General features: G+C 40.1%; 1 protein-coding gene across 2 annotated transcripts; it reads left to right on the top strand.

Annotated features, from left to right (window-relative positions):
• Positions 1–886: 886 nt before the first annotated feature.
• LOC112570042 lies at positions 887–21,100 on the top strand. 2 transcript variants are annotated; one of them, XM_025248230.1, is made up of 10 exons: positions 887–917; positions 5,332–5,445; positions 5,821–5,942; positions 8,829–8,951; positions 11,986–12,088; positions 12,736–12,828; positions 13,133–13,216; positions 13,470–16,444; positions 19,583–19,657; positions 20,359–21,100. In XM_025248230.1, the coding sequence occupies exons 3-10, from the start codon at positions 5,886–5,888 to the stop codon at positions 20,377–20,379; spliced, it is 3,531 nt and encodes a 1,176-aa protein (XP_025104015.1). In that variant the 5' UTR covers positions 887–917; positions 5,332–5,445; positions 5,821–5,885; the 3' UTR covers positions 20,380–21,100. The 2 variants fall into 2 exon arrangements, with proteins under 2 accessions (XP_025104015.1, XP_025104016.1); XM_025248231.1 differs by lacking the exons at positions 887–917; positions 5,332–5,445; positions 5,821–5,942; positions 8,829–8,951; positions 11,986–12,088 and adding an exon at positions 12,126–12,274.
• Positions 21,101–25,412: the final 4,312 nt, after the last annotated feature.

Below are 25,412 nucleotides of genomic sequence, written 5' to 3'. Positions count from 1 at the left end.
GTTTTCTCAGGGGTTTAGTGCAATAACTATTGGTGATTTTGTGAAGATTGGACCTTCAGAAACATCTTGAACTGAGGACTGTGTTGCTTGTATAGTTCATGAAATGTTCCAGGTTGTGTGCAGTTGCATACTTTTGTGTGTGTGTGTGGTTGTATTTGTCAGCACAAATTCTTTTTCATTATTCAGTGATGTTTTTTTTCTTCTTCATGTTGACAGGATGTTGTACGAGATAATATGATTGTGATGATCAAGGCACTTCACAGTTCACAACTCTATTTTGAGATTGGATTTCAGGAGGCTCACATGTTACGTCGCTTGGCATGTGCTGACCCTCATGGGTTCTCACACACTGTCCGACTGCTGGTGAGTTTTTCATAGGATGGGTAACATCAAGTCTTATTTTAGGAATGACACAAACAACATAACAGTCTGTTTTCAGCTATGTTAATGAAGATGCACTGTGTGCAGCAGTTTGTTTAAGGTCACATTTTGTTGCTAACCAACAGTCATGATTTCCGTAATGATCCGCTCTACCCCTGGCAGAATGTTATCAAACTTCCTTCAGCCAGTCTAACATCCTGAGATTTGAGACTGTACTTTTATTATAGGGCTTATTTTGCTGGGATTGGTTCTGCGTCATTTGCCCTCTATTTCTCTGTTGCAGAATGTGTTTCTTTATGACCATCACTTCTGCCTAGTGTTTGAATTGCTTGACCCGAGGCCCATCACTCATGTACTTGCCAGCCTGAATCTGTCACACAAGGAGGTAAAATATTCTGTTGACATTTTCTTATATCTTTAGAAGGAAATTAATAAAATTGTTTGGGTTATTAGAGAAGTTAGTACCTTTGACTTGTTTGTACTGTACAGAAAATCATATGCACAGTAGAAAAGAGGAAGAGAAATGGAGCTGAAAGGTCAGTACCTGATGCCAGAATACAGTGATACCTCGGTTCTCGGACATAATTCGTTCCGGGAGGACGGTCGAGAACCAAATTGCTCGAGAACCGAAGCAATGGAACCCATAGGAAATAATGGAAACTGGATTAATTCGTTCCAAGCCCCAGAAAATGCCTATTTACTGGCCTAATTTGTATATAATATGTAGAAAAACATGAGTCTCAACAAGAAATAAGAAATAAAAGTGTATTTATTAAAACAAAAAAAATTAATAAAATGTACTGGACAGTACAGTACAGTAAATTGTGTTTCATTTACTGTACCTGTACCAAACTTTATGGCAGGAGGGAATGAATGTGGAGGGAGGAGGGAAGGGAGATGGTTATTGTCACTGATGACGCAAGCAAGGCGCGCTGGGCCAAATGAACGCCATTCGGCTCAACTCGGCTCATCTCGGACGTTCGGATGTTTGAGTTCCAAATATTTGTTCGGATTCCAAGACAAAATTTTCTCGAATTTCCTGGTCGAATACCGATTTGGTCGAAAGTCAAGGCGTTCGAGAACCGAGGTATCACTGTATCTTATGCTTGTCTCACAATTACTGATTTGTAAAGGGGAGGTGGATACTTTGAAGGTGGATCTTAACTCACTCAATATGGGTGTATCAATGCATTTGAGTTATAGAATAGCTCGTTCAGTTTGGCTGTATTGAGCTGTAGTACTGTGAAGACATTCATAATCATATCTACAGTCTTACCATTTAAATAATTGTAACTGAGGTCGTCACCATTTCCAAATTGTTTTAAGCTGATTATTGCTTTTAAATGAGCAATAATTAGACTGGTCAAGAGATTTTTACAAAAGTCATGTTACTTAAATAAAATTAGTCATTTCTTATCAGTTTTTATGTGCTCAACACAAACATATATTCTTTATATCCCTGCTTCAGTCCCGTTAAGAGGGCAACTATCTTCAAATCACCATAGAGGTACCAGTACTTGTTATACTAAATGGAATTCAGTAACTGCTTTAAGCTATTGTGCGTCTCTTTCATGTGGACGGCATTCACAACTGGAATAAATTTAAGACGGTTTACATTGTGCAAAAGCTCAACCTTGAGACTCAGTTTCAAAGAGTCTACAAATAGTCTCCTTTCTTGTGGGTCATGAGGTTCTCAATATTGGAACAGAATACCACATTACCTTCCTTTCTGAAGAAGGACTCAACTGCTGGTGGTACTTGCGATATGAAATAATTATGACCTCTCTTAGCAGATTCCATTATTGGAGTCTTGAACCTAGCAAGTCTGCCTTGTTCTTGGATACGTTCAAATCATGAACCAAGTCATTTAGTTATTCCTGTGTTATTCTATATTGGGGTTGATGATGCATCGGGCTGAAAATCTGGGCCACTGCATACTGACTGACCAGGAGAACAGGTCGGCTCACCCTCGTCCTCATCAGCTGAATCAAGAGAATACTCTGCTGGAGGTTCTGGAATAGGAAGTCCCTCACCATGTGGAACAGGTCTCAATGTTTAGAGTAGACTATTCTCGACTCTTTTGCTTCGTTATCCCGCCCAGAACGAGGAGGAACCAAGATGAAGTTAGTCTATTGTGTGGTTGCTTGGCTCTCTCCACACCACAGGGACTGCTAACAGCACTGATGGTCTTTTGCCATTCAACCACTGTGAAAGCTGTATTACACATGTAGCACAGCATATACATGTATGTGGGCCCAAGGCTTGTAATGGTCACCAATCTTGCAACCGAAGTAAAAATGATTTGCCTTCTTTCCTTGAGATGTGATACTTTTCTTCTGGTTGACAAATGTCACTTTCCCACAAATGCAGTGTCACGGACCAGTCTATTCGGAACAGGGGGTTGTTGCCCCTGTCTTTTGTTTTTTTTAAAGATTATTGCCCTTACCTTACATATATGAGTGTGTTGGTTGCGTCGTGGTTTCGCGTCAGAACCCGTCATTTTATGACGCAATTTGAGAGAGACGCAAAAGGAAAATTTTTTGGAAGAAAGCAGATGGCTGTGAGCAGGGAAGAGAGGCGGACTGAAAGTGTGTGTGGTGTTCGCTTCGGATATTGTGTGTGTCGATCCCTGCGGATTTATTTGTGGTGCCAGCTTTGGGTCATGTGTTGACCCCCAAGAGTATATTTGTGGTGCCCGCTTTGGGTCATGTGTTGAGCCCCAGGAATATATATGTGGTGCCCACTTTGGATCATGTGTTGATCAAAGTGCCCAGTCAGCACCTATTATTATTATTAAGCATAGGAACGTGTATGTGGTTTCCTCTAATCGTTTGTGTGTGTGGATATCAGTCAAGTGTGGGCAAGACTACACCACTGTTGGACAAGGGGCAGAGAGGATTTTACCTAGACGTTGCAAATTTGGGTGTGAGTAACTAAGACTCTAATGAATTATTCAAAAACATACGACAGATGGAAGTATATTGAAATGGACATGTGTATGTCGTCCTAGTGACATTAAGAGAACTGTTGGGAGAAACTGTACGTGTGGATACAGAGACGGTTGGGAGAAAGGATCAGTAGCGGACTAGAGTGAGTGGATTGTCCATTTTGGGGAAACTGGAAGACCTATGGACTTTGTATTTAGTTAATGTTAATTGATTTACAGTTTTGATTCCCACGACAAATCTTTTGTGATAAGTGTTTGGAAGAACACGCAAGGGGACGCGTGCGTGTTGTGAGAGAAAGAGTGATTTCAAAAAAAACTGCGTCCCTGACATGCAGCAAACATTGTCCACGGTATTAACGCACTTTCGAGGCAGTGTTCTATTTGTATCTAAATGGATAAAATAATAACAGTTTTATGTAACAGTAGCTTAAAGTGTATCCCATGAAGTCTGAAATATTTTAAATGCTCAACCTTTGTGACCGGGCTATATATAGTACACTTCTGACATCAGCTTACTTCAGCAGCCGCCTGGCAGTAGGACTGCATTGCATCAGAAAATGACGCAATAAACTCTGGATGATGTGTGTCTGACAGTATTATCAATGTGATACATTATTACATCATTCTAGGCTTATTTAGGATGTTGTTACGGTCCTACTGGATACATTTATTCAGTGAAACATAGAGAATGAACTACATCAAATATCTTCAAAACCTGAGCCAGTAAAAATTTGTCATGGTCATATTCATGTTCAGCACACCAGGATGCTACAGATTAAGGTCTTTTTAAGTCTGTAATAATTTCAGTGTTGACCGGTGTTGTTAATGTCATCTTTACATTATACCAAAACATTGGACTGGTATCTCATTACCTCTAAGACTTAAAAATTACAGATACCTTTTTCTTGTTTTGTATAATGTTCTTCTCTTAAAGAGAAATTCAAAGGAAATGTGTAAACAAACATTAGTTACTATTAAATTGTAGCTGTTTCTATTGTTGTGTGATCTTTTCTTCCATGAACTGAAGAAAAATTCAAACTTGTGTCATTAGTGGTGACTGTTATGACCAGTTAAACAATTTAGCCATTCAAGATTAATCTTAGAAGTGGGTCAGGTCTAGAACTTACATCAGTAGCAATCAGTAAATTTAACAAATGCTTTTTTCATATGCCAGAACTAATTTTGAACATCCATAGATTTCATTGTGAATGTTACAACATTTCTTAAAGGGCTGAAGGCAGCATGCATATCCTCAAATGAACAGAAACGTAATTGTACGTACAAGATGAGAAATTCTTAAAAGAATAAGACAGCTTGCTAGGAAGTGTCATACAGTGAAGTCCAACATGAAGCCAGTTTATTACTGTCTCCAGTGCACCCACACATACACACTTAAATCACACATTGGAGGACAGGCACGAAGAGGTACATACACATATACACTTAAAGTACACATGGGATGAGAAGCATAAAGAGGTGCGCGCGCACACACACACACATTGGATGAGAAGCTAACTGTGTAAACAGAAGTCAGGAGAGAGGAGCAAGATGTCTTTACTGTTGGTTTCAGAATTTTAATTTTATTCCACAGGTCAGTGCTCAGCAGCAGTCGGCTTTTGAATATTTTACAAAGCCCAATATTTTTTGTGAGTTTTATGCAAAGAAACATGAGCACAGGTTGAACCAAGTGTAGTGAAATGAGCACCGTTTGAGTCGGGTCACAAGAACACTTTCATCTTCTCTCACTCTCACGTAGCATTCTTTGATTCATTCTATCTCATGTCACGGTGTGATGTTGTGACAGCCCATCTTTACCACAGACCTTTTACTTGCTGTAGCAGTAATAGTCATAAAATTACCAAGTTAAGGGTTTGACCCTTTTTCGTCCCTCAGATAGCTTTTCTTTAACATATTTTTATTGACGTTGACATCGCCTTTTCACTGAGTTGTAGATTTATAGTTTTTATTCACCATGCTTTTCTTCTATCTTGTGTTTCAAACAGAAGCTTAAAGTCTTACGCAAAAAACCCTTCAGTTGCTTCAAGTCATTGGCTTCCTGCAGCAGAACAATACCATTCATGCTGACTTAAAGCCTGAAAATATACTTCTTAATGACGGTGAGTTCATCTGAATTGACTGGGAATTAAAAATACAGATATCTTTACAGATCATTTATGTTTAAGAAATTCTTCGTTCCTCAAATGATTATGTAAGCACATTATAATACCTATGCTACTCCTACCTTATGTTGACAACAAGAGAGGAGACAATTATGAATGCTGCAATAATTAATCTTGTCTAGGTTTTCCTTGGAAGTGACTGACACATTCAGAGAAATTTGTTTCTAATTTCATGGACATTGTGCAGTGCATAAGAATTGCTATTAAAGTTTTAGCTTTTAAAAGATTAAAACTGTGACTGTAGCATTTTTCAGTTTATTTGTTACTTTTTATATAGAGTATAGTAGAGAGATTTTTTTTTTTCTGTTACAGTGCATGATGCAAGTTCACTTCGGGTCATAGATTTTGGTAATGCCATCAATCATGTCCATCGAGAGATGTCTCTATATTATCGAGATTTTCAAGTCCAGACTCTTTTGTATCGTGCACCTGAGGTGACTAAATAGCTTGTTTTTTATTACCTTCAGTTTTAAGTGCAGAGTAACTGACTAGTTCACAGTGACTTGAGAAGTAATAATAATGTGAACTTATAATGTGCAGCATCACGACCAAGATAGATTGCACTCTCTGCACAGACCAATAATGATAAATGAAAGATAACAGCCAGCGGACAGTGAGGCACTTATGGACGCTGAACAATATAAAGATGAGGCACAAAAGTAGAATGTTAAGCAATGGATGAAGGTATAAAAGGATGTAGATGCTAAAACTGTAAGATGGAGTCGTTACATGATGGTTGGCATGACAGACACTATTGCCAGGGAGTTAACAATAGTAATTCAGGGTTAATACTTTGCAAGCTGATATGTTTTTCAGAGAGCGTTTGAATGTACCCTTGGAGAGAGTGGCGAATGGGATGAGGAAGAGAATTCCATCAAAGAGGATACCAAAAGCGAGAACTGTTACATGAGAGCTTGAAGGGGGCCCCATGTTAAATTAGGGCATGCCACGCCTTTGCACCAACAATTGTGTACTGGTAACAGACACATACAGGTAGTCCTCGACTTACGATGGGGATCCGTTCTTAACGCGGTGGCGTAAACCGAATTTCGACGTAAGTCGGATCATACGTTCATACAGTACTGTACCATAATAACAGTACAGTACTGCAAACACTTAGCCTATCCTAACAGAGTACCCTACATAATTATCAATAAACATAAGTACAGTAAAATATTGTAGTACAGTACGTTTAATAATGAAATACTGTACTGTAAGTGCTGTAACAGTAATAAACAGTGTTAGGTTAGGCAGACGTTTCCACATCAAGTCTGTCTCATCCACGTTGAACACTTGTTGAGCACAGTAACCACCCTCCTCAATTACCTTAGCCAATGCATTAGGAAACTCAGTTGCTGCTTTCTCATCAGCACCAGCAGCTTCACCTTGCACTTTCATGTTATGGAAGTTGGCACGATCCTTAAACCTCATTAACCAACCCCTACTCGCCACAAATTCTTCACTTTCACTTCCTTCCCCCTTGTCTCTTTTCAATGCCTCACACAGTCGCCTAGCCTTCTCCTGAATAACCATAAAACTCACAGGGATACGGCGTTGATTTTGGTCTTCCAACCAAAGCGCCAATAATCTTTCCATCTTAATAATAAGCCCACTACGTTGCTTTGTTATCACTGTCGCTGTAAGTGGGAATGAGTGTCGTAACCACGAAACGACGTAACTCGAGACGTCGTAACCCGAGGACTACCAGTATATATAATCAGATGTGCACGGTTTCATACTTTTCGAACACTGATACCAAAGAAAATCTACTTTGCTGATACTCGTAGAAGGTGGGCGTGGTTGTGGATACATCCAGGTCAGTGCGGCTTCCCTTTCCCGCCTATGTGGTCGCTCTTGGTATCTCTGGGGTTCCACTGCTTAGCAGCACAGAGGAAAAACGTCCGTTGTCTATATGTGGCTGTCTTTGTGGGAGAGAGGGATAAAGTGCGGGAGTCTTCGAAGAATCCATAGCTTAGACTTTAGAGCTTCTAGTCTATTGTAGCTTTAACTGGTAGCCAATGAAGAGGGTGAAGAAGTGGTGGGATGTTCAGCTTTGCAATTCTGAAAACGAGACGAGCAGCTGAGTTCTGGACTTTCTGATGAGGCACAAAAGTAGAATGCTAAGTTTATCAATGAACTATTGTGGACAGCCAGCAAGAAGAGAGTTGCAGTAGTCTAGCTTAGACAAAACAAATCAGCAGATGAGAATTTTGGTGGTTGAGATGGGCAGATTATGGCGAATGGTGCTGAACTTTTGGAGCGCATAATAAGCAGAATGATAGATGTGAGAAATGTGTTCATCAAGAGGCATGTCAGCAGACATTATGTAACCTAAGTCACGTGTTGAAGTAGCAAAAGGAAATCGGCATCGCCTACCTGAACAGAGGCAGGTAGTATAGGGTAAACTCTGGCTCTCCTCTTTGAAAAAAATTAAAACTTCTGTTGTGGATGGCAGTGTGTGCCTCAGAAGGAGGGCAGCTGGTATACAGCTGAGTGTCATTAGCTAAGGTGTGATCAGATATAGAGTGAGGTTGAATTAGAGAAGTAAGTGGATTCATGTACATGATAAATAAGATGGGACCAAGTACAGAACCTTGGGGGACTCATGAGTGAATAGAGACTGGTGGAGATAAGCAGCCATCTACTATAAGTCCTATCTGAGAGCTGAGAGATATGACTGAAACCAGTCTACTGGAGAGCCTGAGACGCCATAGAGAGTACTGGATATATGAATGAGTGTGGTCTATAGTATCAAAGGCAGCAGACAGGTCTAACATGGTGAGAAATGAGATGTCACCTCTATCCAGAGCAGACAAATTTTTGTCACCTTGAACAGGACAGTCTCAGTGCTGTGAAAAGGGTGATAAGCAGACTGATGGAGAAATCAAATTTTCACAGTTAAGGTAGAAGTTGTTTGAGAAACTACTTTCTTGAGGATTTTGGAAAGAAATGGCAAGTTTGAGACTTAGCATGTTGATGTCAAGGGTAGGCTTTTTTAAAGTGTTCTTCGCATTTTCCAATAGGCACCTGAAACCTTCCTTGTTATAACATGTCCCCACCTATGCTGGACTTTTGTCACAACATGGCATCCTATCATTCCCATCATGTGAAGCTTGTACTTGTTTGTACATATAGTTCTCAAGGCACCATGTGTGTGTACATCTAGTTCTAGACACTGTGTGCTTTGTTCTAGACAGTCTCTTAGATGTAGATGAAACAGGTATACTTGACCAATAAGAATGTCTTTCCATATGGCCAGAACTGTTTCCTGGTGGTTTAAATAATAGAAAGTAAAGCTATTCTTTGCTTTGTTTGAGCAGGTGGTTTTTGGCATGCCATTTGGTGCAGAGATTGACATGTGGTCAGTGGGCTGCATCCTTGCTGAGATCTACCTTGGCAAGCCACTTATTTTTGGCACAGATCGCATCACTTTAGTGCAATCGGTGAGTGTACTTTCGAGGTGGGGCAGATGTTGAGCACCTCTTTAGTTTCATGGTTAATGCACTTGACTGTGGAGCAGGTCACTGTTTCGAGGCCTGCAGGAGCTTGTGGCTGGAAAATGCCACTTACCAATGCAGCAGATACCTAGCAGAAATTGGTTCCTATTTGTAGCAGGGGATGCAAAGCAGCAGAAGGTTGACACAGCAAATCGCTTACATTACACAAGCCCCTACCTCCACTAGACTATGAGACATTTTACATTTCTTAAAATGTGTCAGCACTTAGGCAGACATAAAAATATTCATTCATCTCTACATGTGCTGTTTGTGTAAAGAAAAATAGCCTAACCGTTGGAAAATTAACTGCCAGTTTGTATAGGTTGACCACCACCAATTGGTGCAACTTGTAGTGGTTTGTGCACCTTGTGGATCCACAGAGCGATGTTGGCAAGAGCCTCGTGCACCTGGCAGGTCTAACCAAGCCGAACAGGTCTGTCAGGGGAGAGGCCAGACTAAAATGTTGCACCCCGGCCCTCCAGATTGGGAGCTTTGCTTTGGGCTAACAACCCACTCATGTGAAAAAAAAAAAGCTGTTACTGAAACCGCAACAGTACCACAACAGGAGTCTGGTGGGGAAGATTCCTCTATAGAAAAGCTTTAGACTCCTGCTGGTGAAAGCCTTAGGGAAGCCAGCTCACCGATTCATCTTTTGACGACCAAGCCAAGAATCAGGGTAGGGATCTGAACATCAGAACCCTCTATAAAAGTGGCAGGTCAGCTCAAGTGGCAAGTGAAACAAGAAAATACAACATCAGGGTTCTCGGGTTATGCGAAACCAGATGGAAGGGAAGTGGCCAGACCAGACTAACATCAGCAGAAACCATTATTTATTCTGGCCACAAAGACCTGGACCATCATCACACCCAGGGAGTAGCACTGCTGATGTCAATACAGGCAACAACGGCACTGATGGCCTGGGAACCAGTCTCACCACGGCTCATGTCAGCAAGATTCAACGCCAATGGAAGGAAGATCATCATCCAGTGCTATGCACCAACAAATGCAGCAGAGGAAGAGGAAAAAGAAGACTTCTACAGTTCCCTGCAGTCTCTGCTTGACCACACACCAAGAAGAGCTCTGAAGATAATTATGGGAGACCTAAATACCAAAGTGGGAGATGATAACACCAACAGGGAACTCATCAAGGGAAGACATGGCGTCGGCACCTGCAATGAAAACGGGGAGTTCTTCACAGACTTCTGTTCTTTCAATGACCACATCATAGTGGCGCTGTGTTCCCACACAAGAATGTACACAAGACAACTTGAACTTCCTCTGATGGCAAGAAAGAAAACCAGATCAACCTTATAACAGTTGCTCGAAAGTGGAGGAGTCTTCAAGATGTCCAAGTGAGAAGAGGTGCAGATGTTGCTTCAGAACACCAGTGGCAGTCTTCAAGATTAAGCTGAAATCCTTCATTGATCCAGCAGGCCACACCACAAGTTTAATGCTCAATACCTCAAGAACAAGAAAACAAGGGAAATTTGTAACTTTGAAGTCAATAATAAGTATGAGGCCTTTTCAGGACTGACAGAAGAATCAGTGGAAGAACACTGGTCAACACTCAACAGCATTTGTAAGACAACCTGTACTTGTAACAAATTTATAACTTCGCGTATCTGGGGAGCACTGTCAACAAGGCCAGTGGAGTGGACTATAACATCAAAAGCCGCATCAACAAGGCCAGGCATGCTTTCAACAGCCTACATCCCATCATTATCCTGCAGTAAGATCCAAATCTTCAGCACCAAGGTGAAGGCGGTCCTACTGTATGGTTCTGACACCTGGAGAGTGACTAACACCATCAACAACAAGCTCCAGACCTTTACCAACCGATGCCTACGCCATATTCTGGGAATAAGATGGCCTGAAAAGATCTCCAACAGCAGCTTGTGGAAAAGAACCAACCAGAATGCCACTAGCCAAGACATCACAAAGCGCAAATGGGGCTGAACAGGACTCACCCTGCGCTAATAGGGCTGGATAGGACACACCCTGCGCTAATGAGGTAGATAGGACACACCCTGCACACACCAGCTGACACCATGGCCAGGCAGGCACTTGACTGGAACCCTCAGGGGAAGAGGAGAGTTGAGAGACCAAAGCAGACTTGGAAAAGAACAGTAGAGAGCGAGGCAAAGGGCGTTGGAACACATGGGCCCAACTGAAGGGGGCTGCCCAAAATCACGTCCGATGTTGAAGTGTTGTTGTGGCCCTGTGGTCCTTGAAGAGTAACAAGGAATAAATTAAACTTGTGTTGGTTGAAGGCAATTATAAGTAGAATAAATCTATGGCAAATTTTAATGTGTATTAGAAACAGAAATCTGGACAAGATAAAGACCATGCTCTAAAGATTCCATTTGCGGCACTATCCCTCAAACACAAAAAAAGACAATTGATTTTTGATAATAAAAATGCCACAGCTCACCTATTCAGAAGCTGTCGCTGCTGAAGTTTAGAGACAGACATCAGTTTGGTGTGCAGATGGTAGTGAAGGTAGAGTGTGCATCCTCAAGTTGTAGCCAGTCTATGAGTTAGCATAAAGCAATGTTTTCATTGTGTCATATTGTGAGGCTGGTTGTGATGGTTATAGGCAGACTAGTATGGGAGAGATGTTAACCACAATGAAAAGAATTAGATGTACCACATAGAGCATTGATAAGGACATGACTTTGCATGATGTGCAAAATTCACACATAAATTAGCGCAGTGGTTGAATATACAAGACTATGTCACGAACATTTATAATATATGACAGTATCATGAACATTTATAATTAATACATATGAAGGACTATATTATGAACATTTATAATACACAAGACTAACATGACTATTTATAATTAATATATGTGTGTGTATCTATATCTCCGAGACAGACTATATTGTGAACATTTATAAACCTTGCATAGAGATGCGAATACAGTTTCAGAAACAGAGATGAGAGGTTTTTTTTAGTAGTTTTCTGTTAATTGCAGATGGTTGATGTTCTGGGACCTCTTCCCCATCGGCTGTTTCAAAGAGGCAAATATTTTGAGCATCTGGAAAGCTTTGCTACAAAAGATAGCAGCCAGTCAGATGGTATGATGCCACTTGATGTCAAATGAAGCATTAGTCCAAGCAGCAATATGCTTGATGTCAGATGAAACATTAACCCAAGCAGTAACACAGCTGTGGGTGGGGGGAAGGCATGTGAGTAACTTGGGCAGCTTCTACAATTCAGAGTGGAAACATTTTTTCCCTGCAGACAACACTAGCTCCTCAAAGGTAGTTAACAAAGTGCCCTTATAATTAATTTGCATGGAAGTTTTTTGCTTTGATTTCATGCAGAAAACATGCCTATAAACTCAGGAGTTGATAACTGGGCACTTGTATACATTAAGAGTTAGTGAACGGGATTTTGTACGTATTGAGAGTTAGCGAATGCCCACTGTGTGTGTGTTTGCGCATTAAGAGTTGGTGAGTAGATGTGTATATTTGTATATATATTGAGAGCTGGTGAGTAGACACCTGTATACATTAGAAGTTGGTGAATGAGCATGTGCATGTTGAGAGCTGGTGAATAAACGAGTGTGTGTGTGTTGAGAGTTGGTGAGTACATGTGCATGTGTATATATTAGGGACAAGATGTGTGTGTATAGAGGGAGTTGTGTATTTAGAATAGGAGTGCACTCATGCATGGGTTTGTAATTCATGGGTTCTTTACCTGCACACCTCTGTGTATCCAGTAACATCAAGACTCATGGCAAGATTTCAACAAAGGACTCAGCTTGACTTCACCTTCGCAAATCTGCTGTCTGGATTGCTATGTTATGACCCAGGTTTGTCTACTGTACACAAAAATTGCTTCGATGATGCTTAGATTTGTTTGTAAGCAAGTGATGGGCATAAAAGGGCACAGTTTTGTATTGGACAAATACCATTAACTTTTATCTTACCTCATGAAAAGACAGGACTTACTGCACACGACTGTGCTGATCTTCAGTCATGCCACTTTAAATCAATGGTAGTGCTAAATCATCAGTGTCCAGTGAGTTGTGTGAGAGAAAAGATTGCTTGTATTCTATTATTAACTCTTATAAGATGGGCTTGTCGAGTGTTATGACTCTATTCTCTTTGATACAGACAAGCGATTGACACCTGCTCAGGCAGCTCAGCATCCTTTCTTGGCACCGGAGGTGTGCCTTTCCTACCTTAGATCAGATTCAGGTAGGCATAATAATCATCATTCTCATAGGTATTTTAAAGGGTTTTTTGCAATAATTTTAAATGAATTTATGGAACTAAAAATATCTTAATAAAATTGTCCTAAATTTTAGTTGGAGTGCCTTGAAGAGTTGTGGTATGCCACAAAGAAATAGAACCAAAAGGTGAGTGCTTGTGTTTCTTTAACTGGAGAGTACATATAGTTTGGTAATATGTCTATGGTATATTTTAATGCAGTTTGTATGCACCTGTGCAGGGAGTCAACATGAAACAATTTCAACAGTGTTCCTTTCCCAAGAAAATTACAAGAATCGACCACAGATTGCTGTAGAAATTTGTCGTCAAGGTCCATCATCTACAGACCTTTTACGGATGGGAACCAACAAAGACTGCAAAAACAGTCCAAAGCATGTTTCATCTCTGGTGCCACCTTCAGAGAGCCACAGGTGTGCTGCTTCTCACCTGCATGAGTCTTCGTGCCAGTTACAGACCAAGAGCCAGCACTCTTCTTCTGGAGAGCACAGAGACATGTGCCTGAACATTGCCTCAGTCTCAATGTGTGCTCGCCTGTCCATGTCTGATCGGGAGAGCCAAACTTGCGAAGCCACTCCACAAGACCTGCATGAATCTCGGACAACTTGCACACACCTTCAGGATAGAGGGAGCCCGGGTGAGGTTTCAAGAACCAGCCAAGCCAGGGAATCTGCTGTTGTGCTGTGTCAGAGTCCAGACACAACATGTGTCATGGAGACAAGCCAGGTTGTGACACATAATGATGATCAGCAACACTTACGGTGCTGTGTACTTTATAACAAATCACCAGAAACTGATGTTGAGGGATTTCATTGTGCGCAACAATGCTCACAGAACAATATTTGTAGGACAGTTGAACCTCAAGTCTCCACTTCTAGCAAAAGGGTGCATGGGAAACTTCAAAAGATACATATCACTTCCCTGAATAAGTCTTTGGCTGTCAGCAGACATGAAGCAACACAAGCCCGTGCATTGGCTGCAGACAGCTCAGCAAAAGGATTTTTACTGCACAAACCTGCCCCTACCTCTCGCTACTCCACTGAGAGACAGTGGAAGGAATGTGGATCTAGTAAAGGCTTAGCTAAAAACTCACCTTGTCCACAAGACCTTGGCTATAAGGAAGGTTTAGTAATGTCTCAAGAACACAAAGACCATTCCTGTAAATCAACATGTTCGTGTGAGGATACAGAAAATCCTGTCCATTCCCGGTCTTTGAATGAAACTTTCACCATCAAGGAATTCAGCGTAGATGAAGATGATGTCTTGGGAGTAGTCATGAATTTTCCAGAAATATCAGCTTCACTGGTGCAGGTGGGTTCACCTAACAGATCTTCCCCCAGCAAAACAGAAGCGTGGTGTCAATCTGAAGCAGCAGAAGATTATCCAGGGCAGAGAAATACTCGCATCTTGGGCTTTTCTAAGACCTCTCCTGTTGAACTTTTGTCCAGAACGGAAAGCAGGTGTGGTAAATCAGAGTTTCCATCTTCAGTGTCTTGCAACATTCATGATGTAAGTTTGGTCCAGAGTGATTCTGTAGGTCACTGCAAAGCACCTTTGACACTAGATGCAGAAGTGGGCCTGAAGTATGACAAGAAAACAGCAAAGAATGATGATGCTCAAGTCAAAGATATACAGTTACACAGCTTGTCTTCATCAACTGTGAACAGTTTTAACTCTAAAAACCTAGATATGTCTTGTGCAGATGTAACATTTGATAGTGACTGTAGCAATGATTCCAGCCATGAAAGGTTTCGCAACTTTATTGACACAGTTTCTCAGGATACACCTCTTGCCCAGCCGTACCGTGTGTGGGACCAAACCAACAGGCAACACAGAATGCAAGCAGACAGTGTTTCACACACTCAAGTCAACATCATTCCACAGTCTTCACTAAAATCAAAAGCTGGATGGACTGCACTGTTTCCTGATGGCCGACCAGATGACCTGAATGTGAGCAGCTTTGTCCAACCATCACATTGTTTGAAGTCAAATTCTGCAAAGAATGTCAGATCAGAAACCAGCAAATGCTCATGGAAACTCAACAAAAATGCACAAAATGTGTTGGCTAGTGTAGGACAGAAAGTTTTTAGTATTTCTGGTTCTTTAGCTGGAGATGAGGGTCATGATCAAGATGCTAGAGGAGGTGGCCATCATAGGACTGCTGTAGTTACCATTGGCAATATGATTCTGTCTGATTCTTCATCAAAGTTAAAGGCACCGAGGCGTAGAAATCTGTTTGGCATATGTAAAAAAACAAAGGGGAGTAAGAGGATACAGGTGGATGCTTTTGCAAAGAAAAATGGCACAACTACTTGTGGAATAACACCTTCACATCAAGATGGCGTGACAAGTGATGGAACATTGTTGCTGCCCCAGGATCCATACTTGCGAAGAACAAAGAGAAGAACAAAGAGCAGAGTGTGTCAGGACCTGTCATCTTGCAGGATCATCATTCCTGAGAAAAACAAGAGGAGAAATTCTGCAAGGAACAAAAGCAAGGAGGTATTGAACCCATTGCTCAAACAAGCAGTGAGGCAATTTCTTCCAAAGATTAGATCCCCACAAGGGATGCTTGCAAAAGGGAAGGGGCATGAGTCGCTTTCACCAGGTCAGTTCAGAGAGAAAGAGTTTTTGCCAAGGAGCAGTAAAGTGACAGAATATACTCAACCACAAGACAAGCTGACTAGCTGCGACAACATTCAAATCTCTAGCATGTTGCCATGCAACAGAAAGAAAAAGTGCAAATATGATGTAAGCATGTTAAGCAACTGGCCTTGTGGTAGCATAGTCCCTAACTTTTCAGTGAGTAAAACAGAGATCACAGGACCTATCTTCTCAGAAGGTGAAACAGAAAGACATATCTCAGGATGTAACTTTTCAGTGGGTAAAGCAGAAACAGACATCTCACAATCTGTTTACTCCAGCAGTGTCCAAGTCAATCCAGATCTTGGATTCAGTAATAACAGCAATTTAGGTGAAGACAAATTGAAGAAAGTGGTTCCAAATGACAGCTTACCTGGTCTTAAGCTTGGTGCCAGCCATTTGAAGTCATCACTAGTAGGAAAAAAAAGAGATATGGGGAGAATATCACTTGCCACACCTGCACTTCACACTCTACACAGAGATCCACAGGTACAGAGAGCATCAAAGGAGGAAGAAAATCAGCATTTGATGTTTCCAGATTATGCTGTTGATAAGGTAAGTGTTGAATGATGTAGCTGCTAGTCACAACCCCACTGATAACAGATGTAACACAAACACCATATGTCTACTTTTGAGAGAAAAACTTTGGATCTCTGTAAATTACTGTTTGCTTTCAAAGTAATTGTTTCTGTAATTTGAGTTTTCAGTATGTTATTATCCTTGTGTTTTGCAAATAGTGTGCATGTTATTTGCTGATGTGGAAGAAACATTTTGGTCATATCACCCAGCAATGGTAAAATTTCATTATGGTGTGCAGTGTTTACCCATGTAATGTGTACGTAATTGTACATGTGCTGGGTTGATATAGTTAAATGGTTTTAGAGGGACTCCATTCATGTAGTTATTGCATTTATCACATACCATCTGCAGTGTTGTCAGCTCTGCTCTTGCAATCACTCACACTCTCATTGCAACCCTTCAGCAGATTTACTCAACCAAAAGTACAAAGAAAATTAAGGAAGGGAAAAAAAGATTTGCATTCACATAAAATGACTGGACAAAAGCATAATATCCTGCTTTTTAACATGTGACTGGCCAAGAGCATGCACGCACACACTGTCAAATGGAGGGAAGGAAAACAAAGTTAAAAAGGTCTGTGATTGGTCTCCCCTGCTCCTACAGCCCTTCTGTCTTGTTGTGGTGTCTGTGTCCGGCACTATGGGCCACCCAGTGCTATTAGTCCTTGGTGTGTGGGCCTCTTTGTAGCCAAAATAAATATCATGACCCCCAGTTTAAGAACTGACAAAACTCTAGCTGTCCCACACATGTGTTCACTTAAAATATCACACAAATGGAACCAAACAATAAGCTGTGCAACAGTTGCTCCATGACAGATCTAAAATTTTTCAACAGATTCAGTATTTAGCATTAACCTACAGACTTACATGCACACATACATACAACCACGTTCTCACCAACCACAGATCCCAGACCCGACTGTGCTTGCCAGCAAAAGCTAGGTCTGACCAATGGCCAGTGTTCAGACTGCAAGCATAGTCTTTTCACTTCAAAATGCCTGCATGCTTGGCACTAGCCAATGAGAGGAATGTAACCTTAATTAAAAGTGGTCCCTAAAAAGTGTCTGACTTGTGACACATCCACTCCCCATAAGATGAATACAGTTTTAAACCACCACATGCCAAGACACTCCATCGTCAGGGGGAAAAAGAAAACAAACCCAAAAGCCAAAATGCAAGTTCCATGCCCAAAAATATGGTGACTTAATTACACACCCTACATACACACAGCTTCTGAGAGACGAAGTATGGTAACACATCCATACACTAAATACCTGATGATAAAGCTCTCTGGGACAAGAAGACTGAGAAGTTAAGTCTACTGGGAGATCAGTCCTACTAAGATCCACCTCAGCATTATCAGTGTCTAACAACCTATGATGAGAAGAAATAAAAAAATTGTCAGAGGAAAAATTGTTCTCATTGTCACATTGTCTTTCACATCTTTTGCCTCTTACTTTGGCCTAGACAAGCAGCCTACACACAAAGCACACAGTAGCAGTGAACACCTTTGTACATGGTCACCCAATTGTGACTACTCTCAGCACCTTGTCTGTAAGCTTCTTTGGTACAGCTAAGCTGCTGGTTCTTGGTTCCATCTTTTTGATAAAATTTGCCGTGGGCTGCAAATGTTGTCTATTGCTGTTTATAGTTCTGTTCATTGTAACTTCCTTAAATTGTACATTCACCCAATGGGCTTTTAATGAAGCTCTGACAAGTTGGTCACTCGCCCAACATGGAAACACCAAAGCTGGGCCCAGTCTAACACCGTCTAGTCATATCACTGCAATAACTATATCTGGCATAGGACTTGTAATCTTTCACCATGAAAACTGTCTGGTGCTGCCTGCTGCTAAAAAAAGACTTTGTTTTTGGTTTTTTTATCTGTGTGGAACAAATGCTTGAGCACTAAACCCTGTATGCATGTATGCACTCTTCACATTCTCTCAGGTTGTCCTCTCACCCTCCTCACCCTCCCACAGGGTTCCCAGGTCCTTACAAGGTCCTTACAAGTCCTTACATATTGAATTTTCGCCGTAAGGCCTTATATTTGCCATGCGGTCCTTACAAATTCTCACACAGGTCCTTACATTTTCTCTGTGACCCTTACAAGTCCTTATATCGATAAAATATTACCACAAATTTATTTTCGGAGTCGACTTTGGTGCAAAATACCGACGATTTTTCGCCGCATGTTTGGTCTACACATCTGTACAACACTAGTTGCCCTTCCGTATTCGCAAAAAACACTCTTTTTTCAAAAGGTCTTTAGAAACTTGCTCTTTCTTGAACCTTGATCTTCTAGTACTACTGTGCATAGCTCTATTTCTCTCTCTCTTCCCGTTAGAGTGTGTGTGCGAGAGAGAGACATGAACTGACTTTTGTATTACACCAAAGAATGGCTTTCAGGTTTTGCAATTATTATTACTTAGATTTCTAGAAAACTTGGAACATTAACGGTGTATGTTATCAGCGCGCTAAGGACACTTTTTAAGTTATCTAATCTAAATATGGCAGATAGGCATCAAAATTAACTCTTTGATTATTTATTACTAGAAATACATGTATTTGAGAACATAGAGAAGACCACAGATTCATAAATAATACATCTTTCCGACCATACAAGAGAAAAACTTAAACATTGATGACTGTCACTTAGGTCCTTACGAATGCATGAAAGGTCCTTATTAGGTCCTTATAAGGTCCTTACTTGGCATCATCCCTGTCCCACTGTTAGAGATACCGGTAGTGTCATACATACACAGTCACTCACACTTTCTTACCACAAAGCACAAATGCTGGTATCCACATAGCAGTTTAATAAAAGTCAGACAATAACCACACAGTCACTTCTCATTCACTTTCACTTTTCCAATCTACCCATTCTCTTCTCCTTTTCTTATCTGCCACCTTTCTCATTCTTCCTTACCCACTGATTTACAAAATTTGACATGATGAGGGGAGAAAACCTCAAGCTATTTACTTTTGTTACTTTTATGTTCATGTCGCAGTACACACATCCGTGACACTCTGCTTATCATTTGTCATGCCTATTGCATATGTTGAAATGATTATTGTAACAATAACTGACAATAACTGTCTACTGTTTGTCAAGATGTGTAACGTCAGACAGAGGCACACAGATAAACCAAGAAGCACTTTGGAGATGCCCGATGACGGGGATGATGATGTAAGTTGTGTGATGAATATGTAAATTGTGGTGGTGGAGATGATGATGATGATGATGATGATGATAAAAGTTGTGTGTGGTGTAAGTTGAGAGTGGTGATGATGAAAGGTGTGTGTATGATGTGAATTGTCACTTGCTGACTGACACTCACAGCCATGTCCTCTCTCTCTCACACACACACACACACACTGACATTCACAGCCATGTCCTCTCTCTCTCACTGACACTCACAGCCATGTCCTCTCTCTCTCACTGACATTCACAGCCATGTCCTCTCTCTCTCACTGACATTCACAGCCATGTCCTTGCATTGTAGCTGACTGCAACAGGCTTGTGTGCATTTGTGCTTTTATGTTTTTCTGTACACTTTATACGTGTTCACATTTATTGGTTAGTATTATTGAAATGCTTTAAATATTATAGAATATTAACTGTTTCATTGTGCATGTTCTCCTCCTCCCCCCCACCCCCAAGCTATTTGCTAAGTTTGAAGAAAAGCATGTCTATAAGGTGCATTATGACACCATTTTATAATACTTTATACCTGCAATGTGCTATGATGCTTCATTATGACACATCTTTCATTTTTTTATATTACTTTCATTCTTTATAATATTAATATATTTTATAAAACATTATTGCTTTTATTCTACAGTAAGTCATAATCTTGGAATCTTTACAGAATTATATTTTGTCTGCAGGTAATTATGCTGATACAGTGATGAAGACAGCATCCCTTTCAAGCTGCTTCTTACTTCCAGCCCACTTAAAAAAGTTGCTAAACAAAAGTACATCAAGGAATTAAAACCATCTGTTTTTAATATGCTTGAATTTATTTTGTGATTATATTAACCATAAAATTTCTTGTTTGATTAAAAGCCTTTTAGCAAATGAAAGTGAGACATCTTAATTTAGCTTGCTATTCTTCCATCAGTGTTGCAACTAACATGCATGACATCGGAAAATGTCTGTCTAGTTGATGCCGACAATACATGACAGACATGTAACATTGATGTACCACTTGATGAACCTTGGTTTATGATTGGATGTTGAAAAATTATGCAACATGCAAGGTCATCTGCAAGGGTTTTTATTTGTAGCTAACCCAGTCTTATGCCAGAGTATTACAGATACAGTGGAACCTCGGTTAGCGAACGCCTTAGATAGCAAATATTTCGGATAACGAACAAAAATTTGTTAAAAATTTGTCTCGGATAACGAACAGCCACGTGAACCACACGTGGCCGACCAGCATGTCCTCATTCACGCTAGCGACACAGTTATGCTCCTTATCTGGAGGCATCCTTCCAATTAAGTGATTTTTTTGTGCTTTATTTTAATAAAATAATCCTCAATCATGGCTCCAAAGAAGATTAAGAGCAATAGTAGTGAGGTAATGATAGTGCAATAGGTAATAGGAGCCTAAACATGTTCAATGATAATGTGATGTCGTATTACCCAAAAGTGTTACAAAAAAGGCAGAAGCAACAGACACTGGACAAGTGTTTTCCTTCAACCTCAAAGCGACAGAAAAGGGAAGTCACCCCCGATTTTACAATGTCAGGTGCTCATGGAGGGGGAATCCAAGCAGTAATTCCACCCCTTCCTTCCCACACCTCCATCCACCCACGCGGTCAAAACGGCAAGTTTTCTGATGCTTAAATGCTTTCTTTAATGCTTTTATGTTTATTTAACTCCATTTATGTTGTATTATAACTGTTCTTATTTTAAAAAAATACCCACATACTAATATAGCTTGTAACTTTCAAATATTAGCGAGTCAACTGGGGCTGGGAACCAGTTCAGTCTATTTCCTTTATTTCTTATGGGAAAAATTGTTTCGGATAACGAACAACTTTCCAGAACGGATTGTGTTCGTTAACCGAGGTTTCACTGTACTCAGCAGTCTGGGTCTGTACTCAGTCAGTACACAGATGGGATTTGCAGCCTGTCGATCTCATCTGATGCAACAGGCTGTTTCAGGGATGTGTGAACACTTTGTTGATGTTTTGAAGAAATGAGATGCATTGAGCCTCATCAGACCAATCTTGTATTGTACAGTATGATCTTAGTGCAATAGGTTTGGATACCAGGTGCATTGTTTATTTTTGTATTTTACATTATGAAAGTTTGAAAAGTTGAATATGCTGCTAAATATTCATGTGAAATATTGAAACATAAATGTTAAAAGAGGTAGTTTGCACTTACTATGAAAGTAACAAGGAACAGAAAATGGAAATATAAATAAAAATGTACTTATTGTGTAAGTCAAAATTATCTTATGAAAGTTTGATGGTCAGAGAACAAACAAGAGATCAATTGTTGAAAGTCTTCCAACATTTTCAGTCTTAAAATAATAATAAATTACTTTCAATAGTAACAGTTTTACATTTGCATCAGACTGGTTTGATTTACATTTTTTCTTTTCATATTCATGATTTTTAAAGCACAAGAAGAGGTTATAAAAAGAATATTTTTGGAGAGTCCTTATGCTTAGAATTACAAACTTTTAATCTTAGTTGAGATGCAAAAAATTCATGTTTGTTATAGCTTTATGTGAAACAGTAATGTTTGCATGATGTGTAAATTATCAAGTTTGAGGGCCAGAGGTGTTCAAAAGGTGTTATTATTGCTCCATTTTAGAATCTCTGAAGCTATAGCATGGTCTCTTGTGTTTGTTTGCATAAATTTGTGTTTTGCATGTGTATTTCTATATTTGTATCCTGTGTGCATATTTATGTTGTTGCATTGAATAAGCCTGGAGTTGTTCCTTTGTTTCGCCAGTCATGTGTGTGTATATATGCATTTTTGTTTTTTATCTTCCAAATTTTACTGTAGTGAATTTTGCTTCGATGTTTTATTATATTTTCAGTTGTTTTTTGGGTTTTTTTTTTTTACTGTTTCTGCTGTTCTGTTGTACATACAACAGAGGTAGAACTGAAAGAAGAGACTGTATACATGATGAAAATAGAAGCGATATGAAAATCCATTATTGATTATAAGGATAAATTGTAGAGATGGATGTGGAATACTTTGTTTATCCAGTGAAAAGCAGCCAGGTTTTGATTAAAACTAAGTTATTTGCCATTTGCATGGACCATGGCCTAACTGCTGTGATTGAAATTGAAAAGAAGCATTGTATTATTATTGTCTCTAGTATTGTTAGAGATGTGTGATGAGCTTTGACTACACTATCTGTGACAGCTGTTAACATTGGGTGAGAGGGGGGTAGGAATATTAAAATCATGAGAAGCACTTGTATTTTTGTGGAGCAGAGTTGATATGTGGTGGTACATGTATTTGCAAAACGTGCCTGTTTGGGTGTGAACATGCTGAGTCCCAACCATATTCAAACAAAATAAGCTGACCAACTATTAAATTTAATTTTTAAGAAATTAACTGATCAGTGATGGATGAAGATGGTTTGATGCACATCTTAATGGCTGGGTCCCACAGCAAGAAATTTGAGCCAGTGTGAGTTCATCAATAACTGGTGGTGTGGAGGCATGATGATAAAGGCAATATTGAAGACTCCACTGCAAGTTGAACTGTGTGACACATTGATATCCTGAAATCAATGAAAAGGATGTGAAGAATAGCAGAAGGTAGAACCCAGACTGTTGAGTGCTGCTGGGTGTTGGACCGAAGGCGATCTAGGAATGGTCTGGGGAGGGGATTCTTTCTCCAGAAGGGCTCCAGCTCAATTAACCCATACAGGAAAAAACCAGTAGCTCAAGTCTATACTATTATTCTAAACCATATTCTCTCATCCACACATCTTTCATATATTCGTGTTTACAACTTTTAAACCTACGTGAGTTCTATTACAATTCCATATGCAAAAACCCAAAAAGATGTCAGACCTCGTCTAGGCGAGGTTAATCCACAAGAGGTCAGTACAGCGACGCATCCAGCATCGATGGCCACTACCCTGGTCTACTATACACCAATCTCAACTCAGGAGATTTACATGTCCTGACTCAGGCACGTCTTCTTCCTTCACTATCTCGGGCCTGAGTACTTTTTCAACCTTGTTCCCACCCAAAATTCTACGGCTGAACAGTGTTCACCAAATACCACGTGTCGCGGTTAACCCTTTTCCCACTGACATTCTCCCTTACATGCTTTGTACTCTTGCAGTTCATAAGCAGCAAAGGGGCTAAACTAACCTAAAAATGTGGAGGCACAGACTGGTCCGTGACAACTGCTCTCACACAAAGCTGGCCCCAAGAAAAGTGAGGTCTCAAACACCTCATCCCCCAACGACCTGAAGAGGTTAGGTGATGACCTTTACTTTTTTTTTTATATTTGCCTTAAGTTGATGAGCTCAAGGCTCACATCAGATGTCTGTTGGAGTTTAAAGAAATGTCTTTGCTTTCACCAAGATATAGCTGGGTGATGACGACAATGGCTTATACATCAGAAATCGTACTCACATGGATGGCTCTCGAAGCATCACAAAAATCTAGTGCTTTTATGTGAACAACCAGTGCTGCAACACCCTTGTGGTCAGGACAAAACTATCTGCAACTGCTATTTAATGATAACTGCATTTGTAAAGTGTTTGCCTTGAGAGGATGCAAACTCAATTTCCCAGTTTCTATTACCTCCCTTGGAAAATCCCTCGGTTTCTCTTCACACCTGTGTACACCCACCCATGTACTAGTGCTAAGGCCAATATTCACCTATGGACACGACACACATTAGACACTATCTGTTCACATGCTCCTAAGTTGATCCTTGGTAACTTCAATCACTGCTGGCTTACTAAGGTTCTCAAAAGCTGAGCAACGTGGCTAGCTCAACCACCTAGTCAATAAATCAAAGCATATTCACTTACAATCATTTTTCTATTAGGTATTCTACTTACAGAACTTTATTGAGAAGTGAATGTGATGTATAAATTAAACTATTGAAGTGATGTTTCTGTCGGTAGTTAAAAAGTAATCCTTTACCAGTTTTTATGACCTTTTAATGTATACATCACACATTTTTGTGTTTATACATATCACTCACAATTCATGTATTTATACACATTACACTACACTCACAATTCCATGTATTTATACACATCACACTCACACTTCATGTGTTTATACACATCACACTCACACTTCATGTGTTTACACATCACACTTCATGTGTTTATACACATCACACTCACACTTCATGTGTTTATACACATCACACTCACACTTCATGTGTTTATACACATCACACTCACACTTCATGTGTTTATACACATCACACTCACACTTCATGTGTTTATACACATCACACTCACACTTCATGTGTTTATACACATCACACTCACACTTCTTCATGTGTTTATACACATCACACTCACACTTCATGTGTTTATACACATCACACTTCATGTGTTTATACACATCACACTCACACTTCATGTGTTTATACACATCACACTCACACTTCATGTGTTTATACACATCACACTCACACTTCATGTGTTTATACACATCACACACACATCACACTCATGTGTTTATACACATCACACTCACACTTCATGTGTTTATCACACACTTCATGTGTTTATACACATCACACTCACACATCACACTTCATGTGTTTATACACATCACACTATGTGTTTATACACATCACACTCACACATTTCATCACTCACACTCCATTCATGTGTTTATGCACATCACACTCACACTTCATGTGTTTATACACATCACACTCACACTTCATGTCACATCACACTCATGTGTTCATTCACACTATG

Source organism: Pomacea canaliculata, linkage group LG8 (assembly GCF_003073045.1).
Source record: "Pomacea canaliculata isolate SZHN2017 linkage group LG8, ASM307304v1, whole genome shotgun sequence".
NCBI classification, from domain to species: Eukaryota; Metazoa; Mollusca; class Gastropoda; order Architaenioglossa; family Ampullariidae; genus Pomacea; species Pomacea canaliculata.
This window is presented reverse-complemented; position numbering and strand designations above follow the sequence as displayed.